The sequence below is a fragment of the Anthonomus grandis genome, chromosome 2, assembly GCF_022605725.1.
Source record: "Anthonomus grandis grandis chromosome 2, icAntGran1.3, whole genome shotgun sequence".
NCBI lineage: Eukaryota > Metazoa > Arthropoda > Insecta > Coleoptera > Curculionidae > Anthonomus > Anthonomus grandis.
In genome coordinates this window covers 24,634,629-24,648,453 of record NC_065547.1, presented here as the reverse complement: position 1 = coordinate 24,648,453, position 13,825 = coordinate 24,634,629, and the positions used below count along the sequence as shown (strand labels likewise).

At 32.9% G+C, this 13,825-nt stretch overlaps 1 protein-coding gene across 1 annotated transcript; it reads right to left on the bottom strand.

Annotated features, from left to right (window-relative positions):
- Window positions 1–574: 574 nt before the first annotated feature.
- Window positions 575–1,792, bottom strand: LOC126733572 (uncharacterized). The gene is made up of 2 exons (XM_050436921.1): window positions 1,670–1,792; window positions 575–1,576 (listed from the first exon to the last, which is right to left on the bottom strand). Exons 1-2 carry the CDS (start codon window positions 1,679–1,681, stop codon window positions 575–577), a joined length of 1,014 nt encoding a protein of 337 aa, XP_050292878.1. The 5' UTR covers window positions 1,682–1,792.
- Between the last annotated feature and the right edge of the window lie 12,033 nt (window positions 1,793–13,825).

Below are 13,825 nucleotides of genomic sequence, written 5' to 3'. Positions count from 1 at the left end.
CAGTCATCATCCTTGTTTAAAATATTTATGTTAATATCACCCAAAAAAATATTAAATTCACTTTTTTTACATTCTTGTAAATAAATTCCAAGGTCATTCAAAAAAAGGCGTTTATCTGTATTAGGGGTTCTGTAAGTGCAAATCACGCTGATAGTAGTGGCATCTTTTTTTAGATTGATCTGACTCAGTGTAACATTTGAATTTTTAAGTAAAACGTGATTAATATCAAAAGTTATATCGGATTTTACAAAAATGACAACACCATCATTTCTATTATATTTTGCTCCATTATAAAACATCTTATAGCCGTCAATATTATGTCATAACTTTCAAGATTCTCCCAAAACAATTATATCGCTAAAATTTAACTCATAAGCTTGCAAGTATGCTACTAGTTCATTAAAATTCTTATGTATAGATCTAATATTAAAATGTAAAATATTAAAAAAAATATTATTGAGATTAATTTTACTTGTAATTGATTCACTGTCGACAGTCTCCTGATGCAATACATTATCCAGAACTTCTAGGTTTTGTAATAGTACTATTTCAGGTTGTTCACATACCATTAAGATTACCCATGATAATCTATTTTCGTTCGCAGAAGATTCAACTGGTACTGATAAGATGGACATTCTGGGTTGTTTGCTTCATGAACTGTGTTGTAATTACTTTTGTATTTCATGTTTGCTGAAATGCAGTTGACGCATTTTTTTTGTAATTTCGGACATTCAGATACATCATGTTTGTTGGAGCAAAATTCACATACAGCTTCATTAGGACAATTTTCAATTTTGTGGTAAAATTGTTGACACTTAAAACATCGCTGTATACTCAAATCCTCGTATACTGGATACCTTTGCCAACCAAAGAAAATTTTCTTTTCATATATCAGTTTACTAAATAAAATGGGGTCACATTCACCAAAAACTATGGATTTACCTTTGTCATTTCTAGCTTTTTTATTATATGTTATTTTAAGTTTATTTTGCTCGGTGATAAAATTGTTTTGCTTTCTTATAGAGTTCTCTATCTCCTTTTCGCTAAGATTGGTGGTACATCCTATTATTTTGAACCTCGGTAGCCTTAATTTTGTTACTTGTACTTCATAGTTCTTTAATTTGGATTCTGCTTCTTTTTTTAGAATGTCAACATGTTCCTTATTGCAGCATTGAATAAGAATACTACTATCTTTTATTTTTTTAGTATTTTTTACGGCAATTCGAAGATCTTTTGGAACTATAGCTTCCTTTATATCCTTTTCAGTTTTTTCGGCAGTTTGTTTTTGCTTTGGTTTAATAATGATTCCGGGAAGATTTATGTTTATTTTTGGTGATTTTTTTATTTCAGTTTGTGCTATTTGACTATATGATGATGTTGTTATTGGTATACGTGATGATTCGGACTCCGTTAGTTTTTGTTTAAGTAACGTTATTATTTCATCTTTGGATTCAATAATTTTTATTTTGTCTTCTATTGAGTTTTGAAGTAGAGTGTGCGTCTCGAATTGTAGACATTTTTCACAATAAAATCTCAATATTCGATGTTCTTTTAATTCTAGAATCGAAGTTTCAGCCTGTGATAGATGACTGCATTGTTTACAGTATTTTTTCTTGCATATATCACATGAAAAAAGGGGGTTCCTTCTTCCGCCCACCTCCAGGCAAACAGTGCACTCCATCTTACTGCTATTTGTAATATCTCAAATAACCAAATTCGCTAATTGTACAAATCATAGTACAATTCTGTTTCCTGCACAGCCTCGACAACGTATGTATCTGGCCACGTTAGAATCGCAGTTTTTTTCCTGCGGAATTCAGTGACTTAGTCCAGCAACACCAGATAAATTATTGTTTATTATAAAGCTTTTTATGTTTTTAGCTACGGTATGCCTTCAATGAACAACTAATCCGTCACTTCTCTTAAAACACTTCATTCAATATCCAGTAACACCAATCAAAAATACTTAAGTTTAGTTTGACCACTAAAATTTTTGTGTTTTACGGAGCACAACATTTTACGTGTTTACTGTACCGAAGTCGCTCAAGATTAAGGCAACAATTTAATATCCGTAATTAAAATCCCGTCAAATTCTACTGCACTAGATTTTATTAACGAAATTAACCATTTTCATATAGAAGTTAACAAGCTTCCCTACTTGTTCTATCTTGCAAAATGTTGATGCTATAATAAAAAAAATATTTATTTTGTTGGATTAGAAATATCCTTTAGTAAATTGTGTTGAGAGTTACGATCTCTGGTTAAATGTAGTTTTTCTGTCGTTCTCCTAGTATGAAGTTCTAAGGACACCTTTTTTCTATTGTTTTATTTATCCTATATAATGTTTTATTTTGTAGTTTATTAATTTTTTGTTATATTAAAATTGGGTTCCAGAGTTACTTTAAATAGATTTCGAGATTATGTTTGCGATCCTTCAACTTAAAAGCAATTTTTATGTTATTAGTTATCACAAGTATTAAAAAACAATATTCGCATAAAAAATTGCACTTTAGCATTAATATCGTGCATGTGGTAGATGCATTTCTAAGTAAGCCATCATTGATAAAATTTTCTATTTATTGTAACTAAACAATACATTAACCTATCCTAAAAGACATTTTAGATTTCTCAAAGAGTTTCTGGTAAAATGGAATTGGCACATTCCACAATTTTCACTCGTTCTTTCTCTTCAAGAGCCATCTGGGGACAAATCTGGAGATCTAAAAGCCTATTTAATATCGCAAGTCTCACTAACAAGTGGGAAAAGTTTTGTTTTTTTACTTCTTTTATCATAACCTTTTTATGAGCAGGATAGCTTGTTTAAAATAGACCGATCTCAGGTATGAATCAGGGATGACTTGAGTTTCATGAACAATTTTGACAGTTTTGATTTACGATAGTTTTGCGGTAACTCAAGGTATTAGGCGCCTAAACTACCATTAATAAAAAATGGCCCAATCATACGGTCTCACAAAATGCAAGCCCAAACATTTAATTTTCAACGATACGGAGTACGGAGTTGAAAACTTCTGTGCCAATTACTGGTAATAGTTTTATACTCAGTTCCTCTCCAACAGTACTACTTAATGGTGTTAAATCTACTTTTACGGCACTACAAACCATTTCTTTCTGTCGTTCTTATCCCTGGATATTTTCAATACAATGATTTTGCTCTTTAGTATGGCATATATGAGTCTTGAAGACATAACGATTTCTTAAACCTCTTTTAGTCTATTTTTAAAAGTAAGTAGAAAAAATCACTACAGTTACAGAACAAAATACGGCGTATCGATATCAATGTTATTATTCTGTTAAAAAGAAAAACAACAAATCTTTAATTCTCCAACCTATATATAATTATTATATAATAATTATTTTCATTGTCTTATAGCCAAATGTAAGTATGTAACAAAATTTCACAAACAAACACGGCGACGAATTTATTCTATTGATTCTTTTGTGACAATCCGGAAATCGAATGGGATGCCACTGTAGGCATTAATTGGATAGTAATCTACTATGTCATTAACAGTCTATTTTTCAGCGCTACCGAATGGGTCACAGCATCACCACAATTTAAGGAAAGTTTTTTTTTCACCATAATTGCAGCAGATACTTCTGCTGCAATTCTTCCTTATTCTATTAAGTATTGTCCAGATTCATCTTGATTAATTATAACCCTTGTAACGCATGACATATCCTGGTTGGCAGGTGAGAGCATGTTCTCGACGAATTTGTCGAGGAGTTATGGGGCTCAGTATGGGTAACCATTAAATAGACGTGGCCTTGATTGTGCCTAATGTACATAGCACACATAGTTTGATGAGGTTGGGCTTCAATACGTTTAGCGTGTGGCTGTTGATCCATAACGCTGCATAGTATTTCAACTATGAATGGAATTATTCCGCGGCATTAATACACTAAAGCCGGGGCTGTTGAACCCATGTGAGACCTCATAGATTTGATAGGGTATTATTTCGGGTTCTAAGTTTTGCAGCTGTATTCAAAAGATGTTAGGCTACAATCTCCAGTCAGGAAAAAAATTCCAAGCGAGCGTCCAGTCATCCGCGTAGCCAAAGTTCTTTGATGTAGTTTCAGGCATGTCTCTTTTATAAAGACTTAAAAGCGAGGAACGAGATTTTTGTAGAAGGCCATTATTCAGTTTAATTTTGTTTGTACTTCTCTCGCACATAATCACTTAAAAATGGCATGGCATTGATAACATCAGTCATCTTTCTATATGGGATAGCTCGCATTAATTTATATATCACCACATCACCACATAGTGTCATATGCCGTTGATATCTATAAAAGCAGCAAATATTTTTAGTTGCATTTGAAAGCCACTTTCCACATAGTTAGCTAGTGCGAGTACTTGATCTGTGTTTTTTCTCTCTTAAGTTGATAAGGTATATTGAAATGCCTTTCAATGTATAGTATGTACATATATTTCTAAGTATATTGCTGATCTTAAGGATGTCTGAGAATAATTAACGAAGTTTTGCAAGCCATTGCTTAGTAAATTTGCCGGTATGATTTAGAAATTCAGGGCGGATGACATCGTAACCAGGGACTTTTCCAGTTTTCATTTCGGTCAGGCCATCCATGACCTCATCACAAGAAAGCGGTTGACACATTTTGTTTCAAGGGCACAAGTGGAATTGATGGTCTTGAGATCTTTTTTACTTTAATTATGTGTGCACTGTTTAGAGATGCTCTTGAAAACGCTATGTGGGATGTCACTTGGTTTGCCGTTACTAGGTTGCTTGGACGGTCTGACGGGTTGCAACTGCCGAGCTTTCATCTGCCTGCTTGATTTATGAAAGTCTAGATTTTGAACTGTTTCAGTACATTTTTCACTTAGGAGCACCAATGCTGTTAGGCACTTCATTCGCACTACCTTTTTTTCTTTCCTACCTTCCATTTTTACAAAATCCTTCAAACAGTCTCTCGTTCTTCTCAGGCAACCGAGGCACTCCTTTCGGTAGCCTATAGGCTTGCTGCTATCATTATTGCCTTTGTCAATCTATCGTAGTTTACGCGCTTAAGTTTTTAGGTATATTAATATTGTATTATATAATGTTCAATATTGTATTATATAAATTCAAAAATATCTCAAGAGATGGCAAACACGAATTAAAAGAATTTTGGAAATAGTTAAAATCTATTTTTACAAGATCTTCACCAGCAAGGAATTACGCTAATATATTTTTAGAAGCATTTTGAAGTCATTTTTTGTGCATTCAAACTTGTTAAGGTGTCTTATATTCAAAATTTTTTGAGTAATTTTTAATTTTATTTCATATATTTATAATAGTTTTTGTGTTTAATTATTTATAGACCCAGAAATTAAAAATAAAAACGTTCATGTGTCCAGGCTTTCGACGTTTTTCATAATATCTTTTAGGCACTGAAAATAATTTTTCATTTAATTCCAGGTATTTACCAAAGCTTCCTAAATATTAAAAATAATTTTTGTTTCAGGTTTTGACAGACGGTTTTCTTTTCTTTTGGACATTTCATGATTTTTTTTTATCTCTTTATAGAATTGTATTAGGTTTCTGTCAACTTTCAGGCTTTTGGGAGTAAAAAGATTTTCAGGCATTTAAATAGCAACTTAACTTTTTTCTGTCTTTTTTTTGTAGTAAATAAAAGTTGGATGGAGAGTCCCTACTAAATATTATTACTAGTTTTATTTATAGGACCCTCAAAATTTCAATAAAAATATACATTGTTAACTCTAAAATAATGTATAAAAAAGGACACAAAATAGGTAAAAAAATATAATATTTGAATTTGTTCGGATTCATTGCCATAAAGTTGCGATCAAATTTTACTTCAAAATTTTTCAAATTAACCGTCTCCTGGCATGTATTAAATACATAGAGAATTACTGTTTTATAATATGCGTTATTGTCGTATTTTACGGAAGATAAAAAGTCAAGGTGAGAAAAGTTAAAAAATATTTTTTTTATTTAATAATTTGGGTACACCTATAAAAAAATCAGCAGGGCTATCACCTATTTTGTGCAACCACTAATTTAATCGCTCCTTGGATAAGTTTCTGGATATTTATTGTTGTTTTCTTTAAAGCCCCAAGTAAAACTTGTTGTATATTAAGTATTTTTTACATTAAAACCAATCGGTTCATATATTTGACAATTATTGTTATAATAAACCATCCCCCATGCATCGACAACTTCTAAGCCTATTTTGACTCTTTATTGGTGCGCTCCAAAGATTTTGCATTAAAATCAATCACTTTAAGTAAAAAACCAGTGGGACATTACACAATAAAAAAGAATCTCCCAAGGTCCGAAGAAATCAGATAAGAATACCCAGAAATAACGAAAAATATCTTCGAAGCCCGGGTGACAATGGACGTCGGCTCCGGCAAAGGCAAATGTTGTGACCGGGACTCACCTGAATATTTTGTAAATACCTGCTTTTAGTGTCAAAATAGATAGAGAAAAGGGGCTTCGGAATAATTTGTGGGGCATAAAGCGGACCCGCTGGGCCGTGTTGTGTGGTATTTTCAGATCCGAAAGGGGGCCTTACTGTCACCACCGGAATAAATGTCTTTTTGTTACTCCTTTGGCGGTACCGATTGACTTTTTAACTTTACCTTAAAATAAATCATTTATTCAAAAACGTTTACAGGGACATTAGAAAAAGATAATATGGTTAAGCAAAATCAACTTTTATTAGTCAGATAATATGACAATAATCGTCCATTTATAATTTACCCTCTAGTATAAACTTTTTTATTAGTTAAAACAAGATCAAAAATGTTATATGCACAGGGTCTCTAATATTATCTACCTATATATCTTATACAAGGAAGGTTTTACTGGTTGAGCAGTTATGAAGATGTTGAACGCTGGTGTTGACAGTGTGCGCAATGTTCATTTCAAGAACCCGAACCAGGGGGAAAATAATGCAGTATCTTGTTGGTGTACCCTTTGAATGAATTGCCATAGACGTAGAAGGATGTTTTTCTACCAGCAGCTCTGAAAATCGATATGCACTTTGGTGCTGATTACTTTAGTAAATGACTCGGGGTTTATCCCATTCCAAACCCAGAAGCAACCATACTAGCTGAAGTGCTATTCCAGAGTTATATATGCCGATTTAGCAGATCCAAGAATGTGTCGTTACCAAAGCTTCACAGGGAATGGAAAGGTCCCTTTTATGTGATCACCAAAATCAACGACATGGTTCACCGAATCCAGCGATACCCTCAGCTAAAATATTTTCAAGTTTCACCTTCCTTATATTCAATAGAAAAACACCTATATATTAAGACATTTTTGGATGTTGTATTAGCATCTAAATATTTCTTGTGCATACTTTTTTACTGTTTTTGACATATTTAGTTTTATAGGTAAGTCGAAACGAGTTCAACTATATGAGAATCTGGGTAACTAAAGACACTATTACTGCTTACCAATTATTTATTCATCCACGCGATGCTCATTATGAAATAGTACATAATAAGACATACCATCTATAAGAAGTTAAGAGAATCTAATTTAGCTAGCAGATCTTAATAATTTCAAAGTCGAAGTCGGGGAAAACTGGCCGAATACTGGAAGTATAATAAATAGAAAAATATTTTATTTACCAATAAATTCCTGTTTAAATTGTTTCCAGATTTTCGAAAAATACGCATGTAAAGAACACGAGATTCGCAAGATATCTATTTTATACAACCTCATTATACTGGATTATGTTTTGTTAACCTAGATTTTATATTGATGCGTACATGACATGCTGCTCTACATGCAGTAAGCATACTTGCGTTTCAGATTGGTCCGCGATTTATCATATGTCTCTGGTATGCGAGACTAAAGAGTTTTTTCGGGATCTAAACCAATTTCAAAACTGAAATCAGTTTTTAGAACACACAATTCATATATCAGGCTTTCATAATCCTGGATTCCAAATCTACAAGAATATTTGACAACTTGATCCTAAGTTTGGAAAGACGTTGGATAGCGAATATAAATGCATGGGGAAGCCACATTTCATATTAATTTTTTTTAAAATATTATAATAAACTTAATTCTATTCTTTTTTATAAGCTTTAAATATACAGTGCATCCGTAAAGTAGCGGATAAATTCAATAAAAATGAAATTGACCGTTTCTGAAAAAAATACCCGAACTCATCGATTTTAATATTGTGTTTAGGGTTTTTCTACGTGGAAATTAAATATACAGGCAGACTTAAAAAAAGATATGACGTCATCAATATGTTTTTTAAATAGAAACCACCATTTTTTAATGCAAAATCAGAAAGAATGATTTTTTTTTACAAAGGATATGGCACAAATGAATAGTGGTTACACAAGGAGTTTTGAACGAAAAATGATAACAAAATGTAAAATTAAAGCCTAATCCTACCTAAATACTTATCTAAGTTAAATGTTGGTGTTTTGGTCTTTTAGTTGTTGTTTAGGTTTGTTTTAGTTAGTTGTTGTTTCGTGAATTCGAGCATATTTGCTATACTCAAAAAGCCGGCTGAGGTTCAATAACTAAAGAAGATCAGCTTAACATTTTGTTAACGGTCAAAGATAATCCCAAAGCCACAATCACAGGCATGGCTTCTAATGTTAATTTATCGCGATCTACTGTGCATAAAGTATTGAAAAAAGTTCCACCCTTATAAAATAATCTTACTTCAAGAGCTATCGAAAGATGATTTTGATCGCCGAAATGAATTTTCTGAGCAAATGCAGTAATTATGTAATGATAATAATAATTTTTTAAAACGGATAATATTTTCTGATGAAGCAACGTTTACTCTAAACGGCTATGTAAACAGACAGAATTGTCGATACTGGGCAAACAAAAATCCTCATTGGTTCACAGGATGTCATACACAATACGCGGTATAGTGGAAGGAAGAGTTTTAAAACCTTACTTTTTTGATAAACGGACTTTCTTCAAAATGATCTTCCCCGCTCTGATAACCCTGTATCCGGATTTGATAGAACCCGACATGCACCAACGTGTCTCTTTTTTTTTCAGCAAGATGGAGCCCCGCTACACTATGCTTTACCCCTTCGCAATTATCTAGATAAAGTTTTTCCAAGTCGTTGGATCGGTAAACGAGAGTTCATTGAATGGCCACCTAGATCGCAAGATCTAACTCCCCTCGATTACTTTTTATGGGGATACTTAAAAACTAAAGTGTATGTCACTAAACCAGCGAGTTTAGAAGATTAAAAAAAAAAACCAAATACGCCAGGAAATTAAAAATATTACTCCAGAGGTCATTGACAACGTTCAAAAAGAATGTTTAAATCGCCTTGGTTATTGTCAGGAATAACCTGACGATTCCCAACAAACACCAACGGTGCTCAATTCGAACATTTAATTTAGATAGGTATTTCTTTATATTTACATTTTATCATCATTTTTCTTTCAAAATTTCATTAAAAAAATGCGTTCTTTCTGATTCTGCATTAAAAAGGGTGGTTTCCATTTAAAAACCATATTGATGACGTCATATCTTCTTTTTTGAGACCTTTTTCTCAGAAACGGGCCATTACATTTTTATTGAATTTATCCGCTACTTTACGGATGCACTGTATATAATTTACATAATGAAAGCACTTAGTTTGCTAGTATTTTAGTTTTTATTGGTTTTTGCGCATAAATTATTATAATCCATAAAGCTCTCTTTTAAATAGACTGGTTCTCGTAAGAAGATCCAAGAATTGTCCAAAACTGTCTAATGTTAGTCAATTATGTTTCAGTTATTTATCCAATATTGTGCATTTATTTGGACCAATTGTGGAAACTTTAAATTTTATTAAATCGGATTTCATATTTAAAAAAACGTTTCAGATAAAGCCAATATATTATTTGTAAACATTCACCTTTTGTTTGCAAATCAGAGCCTTTTTCATATGGTTGTCTAAGTCAGCTTCTTGTCAGCTTTTCTTTGGAATCAGAATTCAGCTGAAAAAAATTATAGTATATTAATGGCACAGAGTATATTAATATATCATTTGAACGAGCCACTCACGCTTAGAAGAAGTAAAAAATATTTCAAATTTTGTTACTCACAACGCTCATGTATGGTCAGACCAAAATCCACATGAAACAGTCTAAACTAATTTTCAGTACAAGTCTTAGGTAAACGTGTGTTGTGGTATGGTCGATAGTTTTTTAATTGCCTCATACATTTTTGAAAATCGTCGCAGAGAAGAGAACTACTTTTTGTTGCAAAGTGAGATACAAGCATTATTGGTTACTGTAAACATCAGAATGCAAATATATTATCAGCACGATGGAGCTCTCATACATTTGGCTTACCGGATCAAGCAATAATTGAACGGAAAGTTTCCAGGACTATGGATTGATCGCGGTGGTGCTATTAGTTGGTCTCGAAGATCTCCAAACCTCACCCATTAAAACGGAGCTATAACTTAAGCATATACAGGGTGTTCATTTGAAAACTTCCCACCACGGATTTATCGAAAACCACTGTTTAAAAAAAAAACGCCGAAATACATCAAAAGGTTTGTCAAGGGGGACAACTTTCTAACCTAAAATTACTTCACCCTCTTTCACCCTCTGCCCCCAGGGTCATCCCCTTAAAAATTTTAAAAGGCAAGGGGTATCGAGTAATAGCTTCTTTAAAAGGTCTATCGAAGTCTTTTATTTTGACGTTTGCTTTTTTTAAATCGGTCGATTTGTTTTCGAGAAAATTAGAAAAATCTTTGTTTCTCTTAATTTATTCAGATAGAAAACAAAAACATAAAAATATCAGTTTTTATTTCAATAAGTGTTCTAAATGTTGCCCGTTTTTGGCCAAACAATGATACAGGCGATGTTCAAATTTCTGACGGATATTTTCAAAAACATGTTGTGGGATTAGCTGTGGATGATGCGTTGACAAAGTTCATCCAAACTTCCAGGTTGGGGAGTAAACACAATAGATTTCAAATGACCCCATAGCAAAAAGTCTAACGGCGTTATATCAGGAGATCTAGCAGGCTATTCTATAGGCCCCCTTCGCCCTATCCATTTATCTGGAAACTCGTCGTCTAGCCATTGCCAAACGGGAAGAACATAGTGAGGAGGAGCGCCGTCTTGCTGGAAATATATTTCAGCCTCATCAAGTATAGGGTTTCCATCATCATCGATTTGGTTTTCAATGGATTCAGTTATAAGCAGATTGATGATATTTTTCAACATATCCAAATAAATGTCTGCATTTAAATTTCCGTTAATAAATAATGGCCCAATCACTTTTTCCTAAAATGCCTGCCCATACATTAATTTTGTGAGGGTACTGGGTATGCGCTTCTACAAATGCATGAGGATTTTCATTGCTCCAATATCTACAGCTATGCTTATTAACAAATCCATTTAGATAAAATGTGAATTCATCGCTGAAGCAGATATTCTTTACACGAATAGTATTATCATTAATCGCTTCAGTCATTTTTTCACAAAACTCAACTCGCCTATCGAAATCGTCTTCGGTTAACTCTTACAATATTTTTATTTTGAATGGATGAAATTTATGAAGTTTAGTAACTGTGTGAACAGAGCCTAATGAAATACCAGTGGCAGCAACAATTTTGCGTAATGTAGTAGGATTTATTCCAAAATGACCCAAAACTTCAACTTGAGCGGCTATATCCAAAATTCGCCGATGATCACGTTTTTTATTTGCAACAGATCCAGTTTCAGTAAACTTAGTAACAAAGTCCAAAACATACCTATGCGAAGTTATCTTCTTCGGATGTCTGGCGTTAAACGTGACGGAAGTTTGCCGAGCACATTGATTTTGGGCACCTTAAATTAGAATAATTTCCACTCTTTCGGCTAGTGTGTAAACCATTTTGGAAGTAAAATCTTCAATTCAACAAATAAATTTTCACTATTCCAAGACTGTCACAAATGTAACTGACGGTAAAATAAATTCTTTATTTTCCTTAGCAACTATAAATAGCTAAGCAGGTATAACAATAAATACAGTTCGCCCAGGATATCTGTCTTGATGAAAAGAATGCGGAAAAAATTCAGGTTGTTATTTAGTTTTTTCCACGTCTAATCTTCGGAATTGCTGTTTATGTTGGTAGTTTCCGTTTTAATTTATAAACGAATTGTAGATTTCGCAAACAAATTTTGAACACTTATTGAAACAAAAACTGATATTTTTATGTTTTTGTTTTCTATCTGAATAAATTAAGATAAACAAAGATTTTTCTAATTTTCTCGAAAATGAATCGACCGATTTAAAAAAATCAAAATAAAAATAAAAAAAAATCGAAAGACCTTTTAAACAAGCTATTACTCGATACCCCTTGCCATTCAAAATTTTTAAGGGATGACTCTGAAGGGCAGAGGGTGAAAGGGGGTGAAGTAATTTTAGGTTAGAAAGTTGTCCTCCTTGACAAACCTTTTGACGTATTTCGGCGTTTTTTTTAAACAGTGGTTTTCGATAAATCCGTGGTGGGAAGTTTTCAAACAAATTTTACGAATATTCACTTGGAGTTTGATGCGTTCCTCCGACTTACCCGACTCACCTTGGATATAAAAATATGTGGAGGTTTATGACGCCTGGTCATGCTTGAAGCGCTAGAGATCATGCATATTAGATCGACAGTAGGGATCTCCAGACTTTGAGAATGTCAGTCTAACTACAGATTCCTTGATTTTGCGTGATGTAAGTTGCTTTAAGGCATCTTGTTTTTCTCCAATGTTGTTTCTTGCATAAAATTTTTGTTTCTGTCCAATGTATATTTTAGCCGTGAGACTAAGCGTGTTTTGCTATACCTAATCTTCAAAGATTTCCCATTCAAGTCCTCTTGTAATGTTTTTTTGTCCTGATTTCCAGTAGTCGCTTTGTCTTGCCTATGTAGAATTCTCTTAATTCACGGGAAATTTGATACCCGTAGTTTTTTATGTCTAGTAGAGATTCTGGATTGGTTGTCTTCGAAGTAAAGGCAGCCTTTGTATTGAAAGGCCTGGTAACTTTTCTGATTTTTTACGAATTTTGATATTTTCTCATTCCATTTATAAATCTTACGCAACGGTTTTGAATATATTTAACCCTCATATATTATATATTATTATTTAAAATTTTATTATACAATAAAAGTTGGTAAAGCCTTAGATAACTTCTCTATTTAATGCAAAATACTTCGTTTTATTGGCGTGAGCATTTTTATAAACGTGACATGTACTATAAAATATTTAAAATTGACTTATACTTAGCCTCATATAGGACATTTATTAGAATTATAGGATATAACGCAATACACGGTACTCAAATACTCATCCCCATTAAATATTTTACGGATGAAAAAAAAACAACACCAACAAGATCCTCATACAACTGTTGTCTGGGACTCTCTCGGTATTATACAAAGGTTTCAATTACACGCCAAAAAACTGGTTATCATCTTATAATAAACCCATCGAAAGCCACAAGAGCGACTCCTATTAACACCGTTCCGAAGGACCGGTCGTTATTATGTATACCTGATGGGCGGCCATCTTGAATTTTTCCATCATGCCCTGAATAAATAAGCTATTATAGTTTTTTTTTAGTTTGTGGCGAAAGAGGAACTCCCCTTGTGACTTCTTTAGTTCATGGTCAAATATGGATAATAGGTTGTTTTAAAAGAATTCTTAAACAGCTTATTCGAGTAGCTTATTGGAAACTTTTTAATTTAGCAAGGGCGTTTTTGAAAATTTGGTTACTCTTTGATTTAAAAAAATCAAACGTCAAAATAAAAGACTTCTAAAGATCTTTTAAACAAGCTATTACTCGATACCCCTCGCCATTTAAAATTTTT